Source organism: Taeniopygia guttata, chromosome 3 (genome assembly GCF_048771995.1).
Source record: "Taeniopygia guttata chromosome 3, bTaeGut7.mat, whole genome shotgun sequence".
In the NCBI taxonomy this organism is placed as follows: Eukaryota; Metazoa; Chordata; class Aves; order Passeriformes; family Estrildidae; genus Taeniopygia; species Taeniopygia guttata.
In genome coordinates, this window is record NC_133027.1 from 95,161,511 (window position 1) to 95,182,275 (window position 20,765).

At 42.3% G+C, this 20,765-nt stretch overlaps 1 protein-coding gene across 1 annotated transcript in view; it reads right to left on the bottom strand.

The window, feature by feature from the left end:
- MSH2 (mutS homolog 2) overlaps window positions 1–15,814 on the bottom strand; it is a 46,805-nt gene extending 30,991 nt beyond the window's left edge. Inside the window, exons 1-6 of the mRNA XM_030268863.4 lie at window positions 15,523–15,814; window positions 13,242–13,396; window positions 12,567–12,845; window positions 12,109–12,255; window positions 10,964–11,113; window positions 8,041–8,174 (exon numbers count right to left, since the gene is read on the bottom strand). Coding sequence (XP_030124723.4) covers window positions 8,041–8,174; window positions 10,964–11,113; window positions 12,109–12,255; window positions 12,567–12,845; window positions 13,242–13,396; window positions 15,523–15,742 — 1,085 coding nt within the window. The 5' untranslated portion in view covers window positions 15,743–15,814. The remainder of the gene's footprint in view (window positions 1–8,040; window positions 8,175–10,963; window positions 11,114–12,108; window positions 12,256–12,566; window positions 12,846–13,241; window positions 13,397–15,522) is intronic.
- Between the last annotated feature and the right edge of the window lie 4,951 nt (window positions 15,815–20,765).

Sequence of the window (20,765 nt, forward strand, 5' to 3'; positions counted from 1 at the left end):
CAGCAATATTTTTAGACCCTGAGGGAAGCAAGTGCCTGGCATCATGCTGAAGAACATGCAAATAAAGCAGCACCACAGCAGCAGAGCTCTGCTTGGCCTCCTGCAGCCAGAACTGAGGAGCAAGTGCAGGACTGTGATGCAGGAAGAGAGGGAGAAGAAGAGAGGGGGAGAAGAGAAGGAATCATCTTTCCTTCACCTGCAAGGCAAGGCTGGCAGCTCTCCTCATTGACACCACCCTGCCCATGGCCAGGACCTGCAGGGCAGCTGTGAGCTGTGCTGCACAGGAGTACAGGGGGGAGCCTGCAGGAGCATTTCTGCAGGCAGGAGGTGACCAGAGCTTGCCAGGGTTCCCACTGCTTCTGTCCAGGTGAGACTGAAGGCCACCTGCAGCAGGGACACGGCGACATCTCCCTGTCACCACCTCCTGCTGAGGGTTCACCTGGGACTACTCCACATTCCCATGGCAGACCAGCCCTGGCTCTACAGAACTCGGGCCCTGAAAGGATCAGAACCTTTAAAACAAGAAGTGTTGCTCCTGTCTAGATTCTGACAAAACTTTCATACACCTGTTCATCCAAATTACACCTACACAATCACCCCAGTCACACTCCAAACCAGAACCAGGTGTCTTTTATTTCCCATTCCTCGGCCTGGGTGTGTTACATACAGTACCAGTCACTATCCTACTGATAGACAAGGAAAACAAACCATTACTTCCTTTTCCCAAAAGCTGTATTTGCCAAATAAGAACAAAGTACTTTCTAATTGTACTTTTTAATTACTACCAAGACCTGCCACTCAACCCAGTTTTATGTAACAGCCCTATTTAGATTTGATCCCACTCCCCTCCTCTTTCACAGTTAAGGAATAACAAAATTATTACCCCAATGAATTAAACAGCTCACCTGAAGAGGAACTAGCATAAAAAGGGGAAATTCTCACGTTATAGTAACACACTACTTCACAGAATGATAAACAAGTGTTCCCAATTTTTAAACATGCATGTTTATAAAAAGAAAAAAACAGACTATATACCAACAAACTTGAATTTTGAATATTCAACACAGCAAATCCTTTCCCACCTCAAACCCCATTGCAATCTTGCTGGACTAAGCAGCCTCTTACCCTCAAGGACCTGTGCAGACAAAAGTGATATGAGGATAGCTCATAAAACAAGAAATATCTCCCAAAATCTTTGTCAGAGACAAATTTTTTGTCTTCCCAATATTTATTTCCATGCATATAGTCTCTTTCATAACATTTTCACAGTCTGTTTTCTGTAGGAGCCAAAAATATTCTAATAGCATCTTCACAGCAGATCTGTCAGGAAAGCAGCAGGTTTACTGAGCAATGGTAGTGCACGGCTTCATTTCACAGACTCACTATTCCAATCCAAGATAGGCATTTTATCCTCCTGCAGCAAGTTTGGCATTCTAACTCACAACATAAATCACAACATAAAACAACTGGCATTATCTCTAAAACTGTCAATGTACCAGCAGAAAGCAAACTCAAGTCAGATTATGAAATCTGAACAAATCCTGGCTTCTGGTATTTGTTGACCTGCACTTAGGATGCTCATGATAATAGCAGCTCATGGACCAGCTGCAGAGGAGCAAAAGGATTAACTTTCCTCACTTCTTCATGGACCAGTTTTCATCAGGTGAACAAGCCAAATCAAACTGATCTTTAGCTGTGAGACCAAAAAAAAAAAAAAAGGAAGCAGAAGGTATGGAATGCCCCTTTTGGCAACTGCTGAGTTTTTCTGGATTATTTGCTATCTAACATGACACTTCGGTTGTTTAAGCATGATAAACTCTCCATCAAAAGATGAACGAGTCAGCTACAGGAATACAAGTGCCAATTACAAGGGAACAGGTGGCAGTCCACAGTTAGGGAAGCATGACTGAACCCTTTGATTTAAAGTGATTTTAATGTGAGCCATCCATGAAACAACAACAGGCTGCTGCATGGTGCACAAGAGTCAAAAACAAATGGAAAACTTTCACACTAAACCCTGAAGACCAAAGAAACCCTACATACAGCACAGAGAGTGTGAGCAAGTGATAAGGACATTAAGGCAAAAAGAACCTACTTTGAATAAAGGCAAGAACAACACAGTATTTAGGATGAGACAAAACAACTGCCCATCTTTTAGGAATTCCTAATAAACCTCCATTTCTTACATGATAACAAAGAAAAACGAAGAGGATGGAGCAAGGACTCACCAAATACTACCCAGTCATGGGTACCTTCATTAACCCCACCAGTGAAACTGCTCCACCCAAAACCTGCCAGAGAAACCCAAGATGGAAAGCAGCAGAGGCTGTTTCCCAGCTTAATGCCTTAAGCCATGGAGGTTTTCTGCCAGTCTTGCTTTTTAATTAAATATGGCATTTTGGGATCCAGTGATAAACCATATTACTGCATGGTCTTCAAAGACTAGAGTCAGCTGAGGAAAAGTTATTTTCATTATTTTTTTTTTTTGTGCTTTATTCCTTACAACTTTCCATACATTATTAAAATTAAGAGGTTACATTTATTACACTGCTCCATGAACATTAATACCCTTTTAAACTGCTAACCTGTGCATTTCTTTAAGCTTGTGCAAACTAAGAGCATACTGAACAAGTTCTATTTCTTAGCTGTTGAAAAACAAATATTTCTTCATTTGCATTTTTCTGTACAGAAGAAACTCAAAACTGTACGTCAACAAACATTAAAGACTCTTACAATCATCATACATGATAAATGAAATTAAATTACACGTCAAGACAAAATTTTCTTGCCAAGAGCTTCCAGTGCAGTGTCCTAACATGCCACCTTTCTAATGTTCTTGGGCATAAATTAAACAAAGCAGAAACAATAATGTGGTCCCTGTTCTTTCACAGAGAACACACCATATTCCTGTATCCAGTGTTCAAAACAGTGACTACCAAGGACACTGTTACAAACCTGAGAGCTTTGCACCTGTGCATATTAAGTTTCCGTACAGTCCTGAATACTTAAACACAGATTCTAATCAAAATTTAACTATGGCAGAAAATGCCATCCACCTCCTTTTGGCAGGATGAGAGCCAAAGAACAGTAAGGCAGTTACAGATTCACATTTCCCTAAATAAATAGCAGTTTCATCATGTCTTACAAGTCTGAAAACCAATCTGACATTTCAATCAAATTTTAGTTTAATTTTCATTTCTGTTGAGCCTCTCAAAATTCAGAGACAAAAGAAATGACTAAAAGCTTAATCCTTCTATTTATTTTGCACCAAGTGAGGACTTGTGTGGAAGAAGTGGGCGAGCTGGAAGTATCAACTAGGAGATACTATGACTACCTGCTCCAGTGCTGCACCACTCAATGCCACCTGTAATTTACAGATCTGCAACACTGATTGCTGATCTGACTCAGAAGACAAATGATCTGGATACAAACACCAGCACTGTGTTTCCCACACCTGAAGGTGTCATGAAAGGAGTCTTTTTCTCAGCTCCTCAGACAAGAAAACTAAAAATAAGTCTTTCTGCAACACAACAATCTAAGCTTTTGGATAGGTTTTGAGGGCCTGGGATTTTGATGGCCATTGCTTCCTAGAGACATGGCCTGTGTGATGTGTGCTTGACTAGTAGAGCTCTTGTTTAATGTCTCTAGACAGCATTCAATGGCAACCTCAGTTTTAGAAGCAAACCCAAAAGAAAACAGAGGTAAATTAGTAGCTTTGAAAATAGCAAATATAGGTGAAGAGGGTTAAAGAAGAAGCATTGAGAGCTTCAAGCTCCAAATATTTCTCTAGGGAACTGAGTGATGGTAACTTTTGGAATGACAAAGGTGACATTTTCCTAACATTTCCACAGGCTTACTGGAAGCCAACACCATTTTCATGTCACTGGAATGACAACTTCTTTCATGGGAAATGTTTATTGCACCATGATCTCCATGACAATAAGAAATCACATTTCTGTCTTCAAATCTGTTCAGATTCAATCTGTATTTCAGAAGCTTCCGTAGAGGCATTAGGAGCACTCCCAGTGCCTAAAATGCGTTTTAAAGAGGTCATTTAGACAAACCTCCAAGCTGGTGACATCTTCCCCTCCCTTAATGAGGACACAGGCCACCACCCACTGCTAATGCAGCTGCCTGGGCTCAGACTGTGGCTCTGGAGAGGTCTGGACCTGTAAAGGAAAGCTGCAGGTCTTTGTAGAGCTGCTAACCACAATGACAAAAGCAACAAAGCCTATCTGCAATGCTTTGCAGGTTAGAAAAGAACACAAAAGTCGTGAAACCCTAACAGCAGAACAATTCCCACTGGAACTGCAGGCCTCTGGTTACAGCCATTGCTCAAAACAAGGCTAACTTCAGCCAAACACTGAGCAAGAACAGAGATCCTTCCACCTCTCTGAGCACACAATCCAGAGTTTGACCATCCTCGTGCCTCACCCAAGGTGCTCCAAGAGAGCCAGGGCCTTTGATTATGTTTCTTCTTGTATCAAGGCAGTAAGTTAGGGTTGGGTTTTCTTTATTTTTTAAAAAAACTGCTAATCAAATAATCACGATGCATGAAAATGTTCTACAAACTTGGAAGTTTTACCCTTCTAGCCATTTATTCACCTCGAGCTTCACAAATGTATTACTTCCCGACTCTGCCAGAGATAGGATTTGTTTCTACCATGTGGCCTCCATGGAGCATGATATTTAGAAAGACAGGAAGAAAGCTCAAAATAGGCTGGGATCAGAGCAAGTGATGTTTGAGTACAGCCTTTAACTCCTCTGAGACCACTGCACCTTTTCCATGGGACACAGGCACAACCACAGTATACATAAAGTATTAAAAAGGCGATTTGGAATCTTTTATTTATGTGTATAAATGTCAAATAGAGTTTATCCCAAATACAAAAAAAAAAGTTAAATATATTCAGCATGAACTCTCTTCTCAGGACATAACAGAACAAGCACTATTTTGCACTGTGCCACATTCCTCAGACTGGACAATAAACATGGCATACTGAAGCTGCCTGCTGTATTGCAGTCAATTTGGTTATGCAATTAATATTTGTATTTGCACATGCTGGCTTCTGTGACTCAATTTTAATTTCAAATATGCTGACTATGAGACAAGGAGCAAGAACCTCATGTACTTGCCTTCTGAACATACCACAGAGGAGAAGTAGGGCTGTATTGTGTATACTTACGACTGATAATTATTTTTTTTAATCAAGAAAAACCAAACAGATACTGGCAGGACCCCAAGTCTTACAAGACAGGCAGCTATCAGATGCCTCTGTTTTTTAGTTCTCATCAGGAGCTGCTCCTGTCAGTAAACACCATTTTATCTGAAGCATGTGCACCATGTACTTTAATTTGTGCTGCTACTGTTTCAGTAGTTAATATGGACTGCTGATTCAACTCTGTGTTCCATTTATCCACACAGGTTAACAACACACTGCAGATTACAAACCACTGGAGGAAGTGGATTCCTTTATCTCCAAAAGATGACTTGCACCACCTGCAGGTCTTAGCAGAGGGTTACAACAGTCTAACTTGTGAAAAAAAAGGTAAAACTTTCAGACACCAATTTTATGCTCTGGGACAACAGTTAAGTCGAATACCTCCTGTATAAGTAAAGCAGGAGGCTTCCTTCAGAACTGCCACTGAACATCAGTCCAGCTTGGGCAGTTCTGCTTGGTTGGAGGAGTTTTGCTCTGGTTAGTGTTAAATGGGGTCCTTCAACATGGCACACTCCAAGCTAAGAAACAATCAGTAGCTCCCCTTGATGACAAAGGAGACATAAAGGAGCAGCAGTCCAGGTATTTCCTTCTCAAACCACCTTATGGTCTGAACTGTGGCTTGCAATCTTTAAAACAGCCACAATATACTGTAAAGTCTTCAGAAAACAACTTGGCAACTGCATATCTTTCAAAAGATATTTAAATCTGTCAGTACATCTCACTAACAGCTTATCTTATCATACTTGTTCCTTGGGATTAAAAAAAGAACAGTCCTACACCCTTTGAAAAGCATAAAGTTTGGGAGGATGAAACTTACAAGTAAATTACATTGCTTTTATCTCAGAGAATTGAGCTCATCCAAGTTGCAAGCACTGAAAGCAAGATGCATTCAGACAGAACACAGCAGAATAAAGTGACGAGGTGTCTCTATGGTATTTCAGTGCCCATTAGTAGAGGTTAAAGCAAAGTACTTTTAACAAATTGCAGCTCCAAGGTCTCTGCAGCTGGGCAAGACACAGGAGGTTATCAGTGGACTTCTTTCAAATTCATAACACTTGAATATGCTGACCTTTACAAGCTTCACAGAGCTTAACTCCATTTAATTACTCCCCTCCTCCTTTAAATACACCTCTTCCTACATGCAGCCAACATTAGCAACAGAGAATCACAACACAAAATACAGAAGTGATAGTAACTCTACAAAACAGGTCAAGTTGCATTTTCTGCCTACAATTCAACCCCAGTTTTATAAAGAAAACACTGTCTCTTCCAATCTTGGAAGATTTTTGATGTACAGTCATAAGCAAACATGTCACATAAAAGTTAAAATTTCTAATGCTTACTTTGACATAAGAAAATGACAAGATGGGACTTATAACTTTCAAAATTTTAAAAACAATCACAAAATTAAATTTGGTTCAGATCTTGGGATCCAAAACTGACAAACAAGTATCTTAATCAAGAACCAGCAATGAAAGCTTTTGTAACACATGCTGTAAATAAACCTGGGAGCAAATATTTCACTGTCACATTAACAACATTTCCAAGTGGGCTCTGATCAAATTACTACACACCATTCTCCAAATGATGAGGAAAAGCAGAAAAACTTGCTGAAAAGAAGCAGAATAATTCAGTCTCCAGAAATCTAGGAGAAACCTATCATCCTGATTTTGGCTGGCACAGAGTTTATTTTTTCTCAGTAGCCTGTACCGTGCTGTGTTTTGGGTTTTGCTTCTCCTCCCCATTCCTCCAGGGAGGTGAGCAGACAGCTCTGTGCTTAACTGCCAGCTGGACTTAAACCACAACTACTCTTTGCATAACTTATTTAAATATCAGCACATCCAAGCCAAGATTTCTTCTTTTGGTGGTAGGGATCTGTGCCCAACAGCATATACAGACATATCTGCAATGCCTTATCTGAAATATGAGCCTCAGAGAATCAAAGCTATCAGAGCCTCAGAGCTTTCAAAGTTGAATTCAATTTTCCAGCCTCTTCTGCTTTGTCGGGATACACTTTAATACATGTTTTGTAGTGCTGATTGCTAGCGTTGCATGAAATTTGGGTTTAGATTATTAAAGGGTGTATATATAGGAGTAGTTCTAAAAAAATGTGTAACCTGTATTTGTGTAGTGAACATACTCAAGACAAACAAACACAGTAGGAACACAGCCCTTGCAGTTTTCCTCTCTGAAGGACTGAGAATAATCTCAGCATTCTCAGCAGACATTTACCAGATTCTCTAAGGCTTATCAACTGATGCTGTTACCTCCTGGCAGGGCAGCCACACTGTGACAGAGGGCAGGATCAAAGGGCAAGGAAGTAAAAGTCCCCATAGTATCTAGGCATGATTAGAGTGGCCTACTGTAACCAGAAGTAGCTTTCTTCAGGGAACAAAAAGACGTCACAACTGCTTAATTATTTGGGTGTGTTTTGTTGATTTTTTTTTTTAAACTGGTAAACTTGAAACAACATCAAAATACTATTAAATAGACAGAGCATCTGCATATGAACAAAGCCAGTGAGTGGCTGCTGCACTGCCTTAGCCTGTAGCAACAGCATCATTCAGATCATCCAAACGTATTGTACCTCCTCTTTAAAATGTATAATTGTATAAGGCATTTAATTTAACAGTAACCTGTCAATTTGCATCTCAAGGAAAAATACATTCTGCTCTAACTGCACTGCATTACAGGGTAGCACACAAAAGACTCCAACCACTAATAGTTCTTGCTTGAGCATTCTGTGCTGAAAGAGAAAGGGCCTTGTATAAAATAGTTACTAACATGTTTAAGTCTATTAAACACATAATATCGTTACCTTTCTTCAATTCTGGTCTTGTCCATAAGTGGTTGCTTGATCCACTGATTGACTAGTCTTTGTCCTTGAGGCGTTCTGCATTTATTCAGTAAACCAGCTAGAGACTGTGCAGTATTTGCATTTTCCACAGAACTCTGGAAAGAATGAAAGAAAAAAATATAAAGAAAAAAAGAGGGGAAAAAAATTAGTTACTGAAGTTTACTGACACTCACTGAATGACATACAGCTATTTAGGAACAAAACATGTTTTTCTTCCATTAAACTTGGCACCCACAAAAAATAGTAAATGAAACAGTGTAGCATTAAAGTACTTACACTCTGGTCCCTGTAACATGGGAAGGAAGGAATGGGTTTGTCTGTTTTGGAACCAATCCTGACTGAACAGCAAAGTTAAAAGTTTACCTAGTCATGGGGCAGTTTACACTTTGAGTAGCAAAACTGGCAATACATCTACATATTTGCTAGTTTGCTCTTCTAAAGGTCAAAAAATAGGGGTCCTGTCCATCACAAAAAAGCAGCAAGAAATGGGACTCAAGTTCAAGGGTTTGGTTTGAGAACTTTGGGGGTTGCTGGGGGGGGGAACAACATAACAGAATCAGGCAATGGGGAAGAGCAGTTATTTGAATTCTCTCAAGCTTCCCCAGATCATCTCTGCAGTGCTATAACCACCTCTAAACTTAGCTCTGTTCAAATTATAGTTCATTACCCATAATTCAGGTTTAATACTAGCTGGACTCCAGACAGCCTTTTGGGCATTTTTGTTGTGGTTTGGTTTTCACACAAACAGCTACGAAGCAAAAATTTTGGTTAATATTGAACAAACAAGTTTGTTTCAACTCTTGACTTTGAAATTAAAATCTCAACCCTTTCTACACAAGAAAAGCTGCAACTAAAACAGCAAGTAACCATTCAGGTCTGGATGCTCCTGCATGTAGAACTAGAGTCACAACAAGAGGAAATGAATGCCATGAGAAGCAATACTGACACATTCAGCCCCTGGAATATCTAATACCTAAAGTGTATGGGCCTATTCTCAGTGTTCTGGGCAGTATGACATACTAAAAACTTCTGAATGTAAGGAAGTGCCACAGAATACATACATATATTATACACAAATCACCTACTTCAGCACAGCCAATGTTTAAGGTACAGTACATTCCATAAAACCAACTACATCTGCTGCACCATAAGAACTTTACCTACATACCTCACAAAGCAACTCAAATTACAAAATAATTTGACTTTGCTTTACTGCTGTCCAAAAACCTCCACACACACATCCTACCACACAGGCAGCTTCCTGCTCCATGGAAAAACCTGCTCTGAAGACACAGGTGTGTATTTCCTATCACAAAACAAGTAACACCTGCAAGGACTTGTAAAGGAATGTAGCTAAAACAGAACTTCCTAGAACACCCTCCACAAAGCTTGAGAAGAAACTTACTTTTTGCTTCATTCCCTAGAGAGGTGCTCAGCAGCAGGAAATACAAAAAAAAATGTAAAAAATCAGAACATCTCTCTTCAGGGGCTAACCAGCTCAGATGCTGAATATATACTCTGTTTTCCTGCAGAAATTCTTTCAAATTAAACATGGGCCATAATCTGTGATATCATCTTATAAATCTGAAATGCAAGATTAGGTGCAAGCCTAATAAAGATCATTAAGCAGGGCTTACTAATGTGGAAACAGGAAAAAAGGCTGATACAACACATCACTTTGAGTCCACATTTTCCTCTAACTATAGAAATGGGCAAAGCAGAAAAACAGATTTGGCAGGAGGTATGAAGGAGTCTGTCAACCTGTCTGGATTTGTAGAAAATGTGTGTAAAAAAGGTAAAACTGTCGTCAAAACATGACAGTTAACAGTACATGGTGCTTTCAGGATATTCTCAAGTGCTGTCCTGTTCACTGCCAGCCCTCCCTTCCTGACACCACTGGCATTGCTCCTGCCATGTGCTACATGTTCCACTAACACCATCTAACTCAGTTTTGTATTCTTTTCCCAAGGACAGCACTACTGTTGCCACTTCCCACCCCCTAGATGATCTTCTCTCTCCTACATTTAAAATAAGCTGTCACAGATTGAAAGATGTATTCCATTTGCCATTGTATGGCCGTTATCTTCTGCTAAGTGGGCAGTTTTCCTTATCTCTTCCACAACCAGTCCTCTCTCAGGGGAGACATCTGCTGATAACAGGCTATTGAGTGTCACTGCATGACTGATAAGAACTGAAACATCCCAATGTGAGATGCTCCACCCAGAGGGAGGAGCCAAGCATTCCTACCTGGATATAACATTGAGTTTCTGGAACACCAGCACGGTTTTCCTGCACTGGATTTCCCAGAGGAACAGCTGCCTCTCCCACTGCATCTTCAGAGCAAGACTGCACCCTTTTCTACAGGGTCACTGCTCCAACAGAACCACATCTGACACTCCAGGAGGAATGCAGCCACAATTCCCAATTGGACTGCAGCCAACACCCTGTCTAACAGGCATTCTGACTCGGGCAGTTTACTGCATTGTTTATTTTATCTTTTTATTTTCTTTCCCAATAAAGAACTGTTATTCCTGATCCCATACTTTTAGCCCGAGAGCCCACCCTAATTTAAATTTTTTTACAATTCAGAAGGAGGGCGTCTATATTTTTTTTCCATTTCAGGGGAGGCTCTTGCCTTCCTCAACAGACACCTGTCTAAACCAAGACATAAACCAACAAGAAACAAAAATTAAAAAGGTGGTAAGAGTATCTAAATGTTTAAAACACACATTGCAGGAGAGTAACTTAGAACAAAGCTAAAATGTAGAAGTCACCATTAATCAGGATGTGAGGAATTGCAGTTGGGCAGTCAGGCTCATTATTAAGCAGCTAAGTAATTAAGTATATTGTAAACCAGTTGCTAACTCAAGTATGTATTTCTTACCTGAAAAAGGTTGAGGGCTTGAACAGCTGCATTGTCTAGAACCATATATTGACTAAGATCAAACGTAGTCAGTTCAAACTGTCCAAAATTAGACTCATCTGACAGCAACTCCAAAAACTTGATAACAGCTGACAAAGATGAAACAGCAACCTGAAGTTGTTTAAAAAAAAACACATCACATTCTAGTTAGAAACACTCATGAATCCAAGAGGATTTGATAAATGCACCTAGAAAATTACAGCTGGGGAAGACTTTGAGCCATGTCAATTTTGGCAGGGCTGTGAGAGACTCATCCTGTTCGACAAGACTTCATTTCCATAGGCCGTCCTACGGCACTGCAGCGTCTTTCTAGGCAGGTGCAAGAACAACACACGAGCCATCTGCATAATCTGATCAACAAAATGAAGTTGCACACCTTGCCAGCTTTTCAAAGCTGTTATCAGGATGTTTCCAGCCCAGGAACACAAACAAGTTATACTGCACAGATAAATGAGTTATGCTGGATCATCTCAGGACATGGTTTCAGGGTTAGTTTTCAGCCAGAACAAGCATCTGATCTGACTCACTGCACAGCACTGCTGAGTGCCAGCACAAAAAAGAAGCAGCGTGACTGACTTGTTCAGCTGCAACACACTTCAAACAACTCTAATCTGTTATGAAACGACACATTAAGGGAGCATAATTGCAAACCTTACACCTGCAGTGAGCATCAGCAATGAAGGACATTTTAAAACTTGTTTACCTCAACAAATTGCCTCTTGTTTGCAGCTAAGAACAAACATGCAGGCACTAAATCATATACTTAAGCCAAAAATATTATCATAAACATTACTCTGTTTTCAAATACCAATTTTCCTATCATGCAAAATAACCAGAGTATTGTATTTCAGTCCTTAGGCTAGATAATTATGAACAGGAGGCACCTCTTCTGCAGGCTATTTGCTTACCTATTAGAGTTTCTCCTTTAAAGCCATAAATGAATGGTTTTCTCCATTTTTTCCAAGAGCCCTGGTACCCAGCTCTGACACAGACCCAAGCTGAGCAGAACTGCTGAATGCTTCAGCAAGAATGCAGAGGAGATCACCTCACATCAGGTGCACACACCACTCCACTTTTTAGAAAGAGGCACGTTGAACACTGCTCACCTGCTTTTCCATCTCTGGCAGTGCTGCACTGTTCAGCTGCTCTTCCTTTTTTGGTTTCAACAAGCGATTGAGATCCTGAACAATATCTTTTGTTGTGAAATCTGCCTTCTTCCTGTCTGTAATCAGGATTCCTCCCCTCTGAATGACCTGTTGTTCACAAACACACACATTTATCAATTAATTTCAATATTTAAGAGACAGTTGTTGACCACATAGAAGCAAACCCCGAAGTGATACTTATTTCCTTCTAGGCTGCAGGGAGAGGAATGTCCGACAAGATTTTAGAACTTTTGTTGATTAAAGGGCAAATAAATCAATAAACAACATATTTTGCATGCATAAATCAAAACTTCCTCGAATTTAGATACTGGTCCTTGGTTTTTCCACAAATCAGAGCCTGGTTAAAAAAACCTGAGCTTTTTAGAGGTTTTGTCTGTCAGCCACAGCGGCTCCCTTACTTGTCTGAGTTTCCCCATCTCTCCTGCAGTCTCTCCTCCTGGCAGCACACACTCCTTTGGGCCCAGTTGAACCAGCAGAGCTTCAAGGTTGGAGAACTGATCATTATCTGGGAACTCACAAACACTCAATTTTCTCAGCGTAGTGTCGACATAGCCCACTCCTACTACTCTCTGCCCATCAGCAGCAGACAGCTTCACCCCCACAACCCCGATGGCTGTGGACATGTCATTGTTGGCAAAGAGAACTTCTTCAAACTGGGCAAGATTTCCTGGAGAACCCTACTTAGAAAAAGAGAAATGCTTTTTTAAAAGCAGTGTACACACACACTTTCTTTCTTTCAAAATAACAACTGGTAAAACGAAGTACTGAACAGTCCATTCATATAAAATACACAATTATTCTGTTTTTTTAACCATTTGAATTTTACATATCACCTACACAGAGGAAAGCACATCAGGTTTCCTTGAATTCCCAACCTATGGCAAAGACACAGTGCAAGCCTTAGAGTAGTAGAAAAACCAGTGATATTGTATAACAGCCATATAACCAAAATACAACAATCGGGTGTGATTTTTCATCATCAGTCTCTTAAAATCCCAAAACTCCAAGCAGGAAAAAGCTATGCAGTTTTTTTCTTTCATCTCACAACTCTAAAGAAAGGTTGAAAACTGTACCTTGTAAGCTAAATACCAGTCATTTTCTTTGACAGATTTGCTCCCTGCTTTGTTCTTGTAAACTTCAACTCTGTAATGACGAACCAGAAGCAGGTCCCTCACAAAAGATTCAAAGTTCATTTTACTAAGCACAACACTCTCAAGCTTCTCAGTTCCTACCAAGAAAAAAAAAAAAAGAAAATTATGAGATACCTGAATTTTTTCATAAAGCTTATTTTCTTATTTTCTATAATTCAAATCCCCAAGAACAGCCTTCAGAAGACACTGTCTTAATACCAAAGAAGCAAACATGTAGAATCCACGAAACAACACAAATCGACAACATTCAACTGATTAATACTAATGAAGAAAGCATACTCTCTCTCCAAATAAAAAAAATGTCCAATTCGTAATTTCATTTAATAAGTACGTTAATATATACAAAGGGATATGTTCCTCTCACCCTTACCCTCTGACAATATTCTTGACTTGATTTACTAATTAATATTTCACACATTTTCATTTAATGAGGATTAGATGTCTGGTACAGGTTCTCCTGCTGTACATCTTTTCTTTCCTGGACAAGCAGCTTCTGTTGACAGAAAAGACTGCCACCCTATTCACACTCACACAACATGAGTGCCAAGACATTCCCCTTTTATCATAATTTATCCAGTAAAAACAATATATAATAAAAAAAATTTAACCGTTTACACTAAAACCTAACTTATGAAGTGCCTAATTGACAAATTTCTTGCTTCTGCTCTTGTATGTCCAGGCAGATGATGCAGCTGAACAAATTTAATTCCATGTAGCTGCCCAGAGGAGCAATACCACTTCTACCTCCCCAACTCCAGCAGCAGCCTACTCTCAGAACAAGGTAATTCCACTACTGAGCAAATGGGGATTTCAGGTGAGTACATTAAGCTTTCTGCCAAGTTGGGAAGCGGTGTCAGACTGGTGTCAGACACACCAGAGTTAGATAAGACACCAAGCAAAAGCAACAGAGAGAATCACATCTCTCTTCCAGCAGCATGCCTTAGTCACATTTCAGGCTCTTCCTCCCTTTCTATCAAAGACGTTAAACAGCAAACTTCCACACCCATAGAAACTTATGGGCTTATTTTAAATTGGATTTTTTCATTTTCATTCCTCAAACATCTAGTAAGATTTTTTGAAAGAGGTAATAAACCCCCTCATTCTATATAATTATATTATTTTTCCCAGCGCAGAACTGTCCTAACAAAACATAATTTTTCTTATTTTTTCAATTGAGACAGTACACTAGCAGGGGGTGAGGAGCAGCTGAAGTTCATATGTACTTTGAAATCATCCTGAAGGCAACAACTGCAGTTTTATGCTTTTCGTTGAATGTGGTAGATAAGGCTTTAGAGGGTTCAAAACTGGAGCTGGTAGTCACATGATTACACTTGCAAAATAAGTTCTCAATTGACTACAATAATAGTAGTAATGCATGTATCCAGTCAGGAAGACACATCAAGCTTTGGGGAGAGCTGGGGTTTTTAAACATTCTTCTATACCTATGACCTCATCACTCACATTAGAAAGGAAAAAGCATATGAGAATGTCATGTTTTTAATGCTGCTGCACACACACAAAAAAACTTGATTCATTAGAAGAGGTTTATTTTGCAAAATCTGAGCCAATAACTCAGCAACATTGTGCTCCTCGACATCAAGGCTAGTAGTAAGGTTTGTACCCAAGACAATTTATCTTGATGCTCTTACCCCTGACATCTGCAAGCTGCCCTACCTTATACCAAGCGATAAACGAAAAGCAACACGGGGCGAACAGAAGAGAAAAGCTTGTCAAACACACAGAAACATTCGACAGTGAAGAACACCACTCAGCGATTCCCGGCCTCGATGAAGCAGAGCGGACACCGGACCAGGGACACCTCTCAGCATCTCCCTTCCCGCATCCATCCACCCCGGGAGGTCGGGAAGGGACCCGCAGCGCCGCCCGGCCTGAGCCCGGGCCCCGCACCGAATGCCGCCCTGGGCCCGATCCTTGTCACACCCGCAGGCCTCGGCCTTGGCAACCGGGCTGCCAGGGGCTACCGGGGGCTGCCACGGGCTACCGGGGGCTGCCAGGGACTACCGGGGGCTGCCAGGGGCTACCGGGGACTGCCAGGGACCACCACGGCCACCACCGCCACCTCCTTCCTCTGCTCCCCCCCCACCGAGGCCAGCCGCAGCCAGGCCCGGGGCAGGCGGGCCCCCCGCTCCCGCCGCTGATCCCTCCCTCAGCGCCCGCTCCCGGGGCCGCCCCGTGCACCCACCCGGTGCCCCCGCCAGCTGGCGGATGACGGCGCGGGTGCGGAAGAGCTCGCGGGCCGCCAGCCGCGCGTCCGCGCCATGCACCGTGTAGTAGTCGCCGCGCTCGAAGAAGCGCACGGTGGTGTCGGGCTTCTCGGGCAGCGAGAGCACAGCGCGCACGAAGCCCGCCTCGGCCCCCGCGCCCTCGGGCCACACGGCCTCCCGCGGCGGCTCCACCGCCATCTTGTGCCGCTGCCGCTGCGGCCGCCGTCTCCCGCCAAGCGCGCCACGCGCGCGCCGGCGCGCCAGCAGCGGCGCCCAATCGCCGCGCGGTCCGCGCCTCGCGTCACGCCCGACCCGCCCCGCTCCGCCCAATCGCTGCGGCGCCCGCTCCGCGCGTCACGCCCGCCCCCATCCCGCACCGCCCGCGCAGGCCCGGCCCGCCCGGCGCCGCGGCAACGGAGAGTGGCCGGGGCTCCGTGCTGCCTTCATCGCGGAGTTACAGGCTCCCTTGGGCTGGAAAACACCTGTTGTAAATGGATGTGATTCGTGCTAACAGAATTTTAATTATGTCTATAATTTGGGAAAATAATGGGAAAAGTATATGTGATTAGTGTTATGAAGTAGATGGGTTTCTTCAAGAATACAGGTGGAAAACAGGATGCAGGAGTTGGATTCGGCCTTGGGAATGGAGGAAGTCAGGAACTGACTCCCAAACCATATTTGGCATCAACTGAAGACAACTCCCAGAGCAGGATGGATCTTGAATATGAATAAAGTTGGGACCATTCCAGACAGGGAGTCTAAAATAGTGGTCTTATCTATGAAATAAATAAGTTTGGATCCTTTAGCCTTTTGTACATGAGGCAGGGTGGGAAGCCATCTCCGTACCCTGGTCAGTTTTGCTTATGCTTTATCCGAACCAATGCCAAATTTCTTTTTGTAATGACTTGATTATATTTTCTTGTGTTATTATTTTATACCTCAATTAAAATTGATGCTAAATTTTAATCTTGAGGTTTATTACATTGGACATCAAGGGACTTCATTCATAAGACACCTCTGAGAGCAACGAGTCCAACCTGCGAGCAGACACTGCCGTGTGGACCAGACCATGGCACCAAGCGCCATGTGGAGCCTTTCCTTAAACACCTCCAGGGACGGTGACTCTGCCACCTGCCTGGGCAGAACTCCTTCAAATGCCCAAGCTCGTGCTGGACAAGCAGTGTGCCCCTGGCAGCTGTGCCGAGGTGGTCACTGCCTGTGCTCCATGAGGAGAAGAGTGTCCTGTCCAGGCTGCCAGAAGGAGCACAGGGTGAGAGCAGGGCTGTCACCCGAGTCAGTCACACAGCCAGGGGCTGTGGGTGACAGGCCCCCTCTGCTTACAGCAGGAGTGGTGTCCAGAGACTCCATGAGCTCCCTCCAGCAATGAGAGAGCAGCTCTTGCCCTCCTTCCAGGGGGGTTGCTGCTTCCAGGCAGCACAAGGAACAGGGCAAATGGACAAAAAGTCCAAGGCTTGACCCCCATTTACACACAGGGATTACTCAGCCCAGGGACAGAATGGACAGGGACTGCCCTGTGGCACTCAGAGGCATCCCAAGCTCTGGCTACAAGGTGGTTCTCATGCCCAGAATGCTTTAGGTTTTTGATTTTTCATGATGTTTTCCTGGTACTGTCCTAAGCATTTTTAATTTTTGTTTTGTTTGCCTGGTTTTTCTTGTACTGTAAAGGCACAAAGGAATAGCAACAGTATAGATGACAATCTTTCTTTTGGTGATTATAGTCTAATATTTGTCAAAAATGCCATGTTTCATCATCTAAGTCAAGTATTCTTGGAAACTTCTCTTACCTTGCAGTGATTTTCATCTTTCCAATCAGAAACCACAGTATCCCAATTCCCAAATTCTTGTATCCCAATCCAGCTGCCTGCACACTATCACCTATGGACAAAACACATCTATTTTACATGCCTCAGTATCTCTTGCATAAATGTGATGTTCTGGTTTGTGTACCTTGTATAGAACATCCCCTTGTTTGCCCACCATTGCTTTCTCTCTCATCTCTTCCCTATATCAGTCACCTTCTCAAAACTCATCTCCCATCATTCCTTTCTTCCTCTCTCCTTCCCGTCTGTTTCCAGCTAAGGAATGTTTTTTGGGACCTCTGTTTCTAGATTTTCTCACCTGGCTTCTCTCTTCTTTGCAACTGGTGAATCGATGTGCTCATCTTCAATAATTCTTGGTATCAATAGTTGATTTCCAAAAGGCCCTCAGATGCCCACTTAAGAACTACGTCAGGTTTTCACACTAAACTAACTTTTTACTGGGCCACCCTGGTCTGAAAGGTGTTGCCATGTGCTGCCTGTTCCAGGGCAGGGAACGCTTTGGTGTCCCCACCTCATTCCTGCCCAGTGTCACTATTGGCTTCCCATCCACATCCCAGCCTTCCCCTCCCCAAACCCAGTGCTGTGTCCCTGAGGAAACACAGCTTTTCCAGCAAAGACCTTCAAACCCCTTCTGTAAATGTATTTGCTGAAGGATCACAGTGGTTCTTGTGGCGAGGGGATGTCCAATCTGCCTTAAATTGATTTAAGAAGGAAGGAGCAAAGAAGGCAGGTCTCTAGAGCTTTGACAGCTTTGTAGTAACCCAAAATCTTCCTCTTATCTCCATAACAATAGCAAAAATTACACTGCTGTAGCAAGACAAATGTATTTCTTTTCAGTATGAATAAGTGTGCTTTTCCTAACTTTCTTTTCAGAAGCAGCTAAACTGGTCTGACACTTCTCTCCACCAAAAGATCTTGCTTGCAGCAATACTCACTGGTAAATTCAGCCCAAACAGCTGTCATTTAACAAATACATTGTGGGAATCCAGGACTTCCCTCTGGCTGCCCTGGAGGGCCTGGAACCCTGGCAGGGGGTCAGGAACCCCCCTGTACAGAGAGAGCCCCCAGAGACACTGTCTGTGATCTCTGTCCATGGAAAAGTGTTTTCAATCTTACAGGATGAATTACAAGCTCTGAGTGTTTGATATGGGCAGATTGTATTCCGAGATTGTAAAAAGTCTCTGTCTTTCTGCCCCGTTGCCAAAGAAGAAGCCACAATTCATCTGTGCTGGTTTTCAAGGTTGTTTATTCTTGCTTATCTCTAACATGTTCTGCTGCCCTGCCGCAGGTCTGTCCTGCAGGGCAGCGTGTGGGGCTCTGCCCCCAGTGGGATCTTACAGACATTATATACCAGAAACTACGTGTGCTATATTTACAATAATGTGCCAATATCTATCATCTACGTTGAACAGTGTGTCCCCAGCCTAAACCAATAGAAAAATGCCAACACTACAGTGAAACATGGAGGGCATGAAGAAGGAGGAAAAGGACAAGACACTCCCAATTTCCTCCATCTTGTCCCCTTTGAACCCCTAATCTAGAAACCTAAAATTTTACTTTTGCACCTGTGCCACACTTAATTATTACTTATATCAAACACTCAGAGCTTGTAATTAATCCTGTAAGATTGAAAACTCTTTTCCATGGACAGAGATCAGAGACAGTGTCTCTCGGGGCTCTGTACAGGGGGGTTCCTGACCCCCTGCCAGGGTCCCAGGCCCTCCAGGGCAGCCAGAGGGAAGCTCTGGATTCCCACATCCAGCCACACTGGTCCAAAGATCAATCAATCATTTCTCTCCACCCACAGAGAAATAAACTGTTCTATTTATACATGGAATCATGTGGGAACTCTGACACTCAAATATGTAAACATTATCAGAAGGCTAAAGAAGTTTAATGAGAGCTTTAAAACTTTCAAAAGAACTACAAAAGAAAACTTAACACTTTTAAAAATCAGGGCAACACACTTCCTGCCTTTTCCCTTGCCCATCAGCAGCAACAGGAATGAGATATCTGTGATTGTTCTGCCCATGGCAGGTGGAAAACTGCTGCTAATCTAGACCTTAATTAATTTTTTTGCCTTGTTAGGCATAAGTAGCGTATAGAGAAAAGTTACAATGGGTTTTCAGTTAGGAAAATTGAGGTTTTCAGTTAGGAAATCTGAAAAAAAAAAAAAGAAAAAAAATTCATTTTCACTGGTGGTTAATTGGTATACACCTGTGATCAGTGGCAGCTCTAATGCTTTCAAGCTGGTGGGGATGTCACCAGAAAATCTAGTGTCAGACTGATGTGTATCTGTGTGTGCACTCGTGTTGTGCAGCAGAGATTTAACATTAACAGGATAAGAATATTTAGATAACATCAGTTTGAAAACAGAAAATATGGCTCTTGCCTAGTAGAAAGCCTTTTAACTTTGTTTTGTTTACTTTTTTCACTCAGATTTGGCCCAGCCATGCTCTACTTGGCAGGCAAGTGTAAAAATTCTGCAGTGTATTTAGAGGATAGTAAAGAAAAAAAAAAATCACTTCTTACACGCGTGAGGTTTTCACACACTATCAACTGGTCAGTGTTTCCTCTGCCATCACATACCACCTCCTTTTTGTGCATGCCTGCCCTTGCATGTCCCTGCTAAGACAAGGATTTTAACAGAGTTCATAAAACTTTCTGGGTTTGGGATCAACTATTCCGAACATACAGGGCACCCCTGCACTGTGCCTGACTGCCTGCATGCCCTGGGCTGGAGCTGTACCAGGCTGCAGCCTCTCCTGGGAGCTGCTGGAATTCCCTAACTAGCACTTGTAAAGTTGGAGCAGCAGAGCTGCTAGCATTTTTAATTCCCTAGAATATTTTTCTGGCTATTGCACGTCATCCAAAGTCACTGTCACTGTGATCAAAGTCCAGCAGGTGAGGCTATAAATAAACATGGTTCACAAACAGTGTTATTTCTCTTACCAAACTACTCTGAGGGTTCAGGAGGGTAATGGGTACAGTACTGTCAACAGACCCCACAGATGCAACACTGACCTTTCATTTTCTAGCTGTGGAAACTGTGCTTTGGCATTACTCAGGTCTTAGAAGAAAGTTGTATAGACTTTATTGGTCATCCTTTCTCAAATACATTATTAGCATACCCTCTTCTAAAAAGTCTGTCATTGCCTTTACATAAGCATATATTTAATTTTACTCAGCAGTAATAATACATATTTTCTAGAGTAATAATTCATGAGGAAGTAATAGATTTGCACTTGCCTATACAAACACTATTATCCCATGTTGTACATAGACACTAAGATATTTATTATTACTATTATTATTACTAGGTTTTTTTGCATTTGTGCCTACCCCTCTCTGTAACACAAAAACCTCATTAATACACTTTT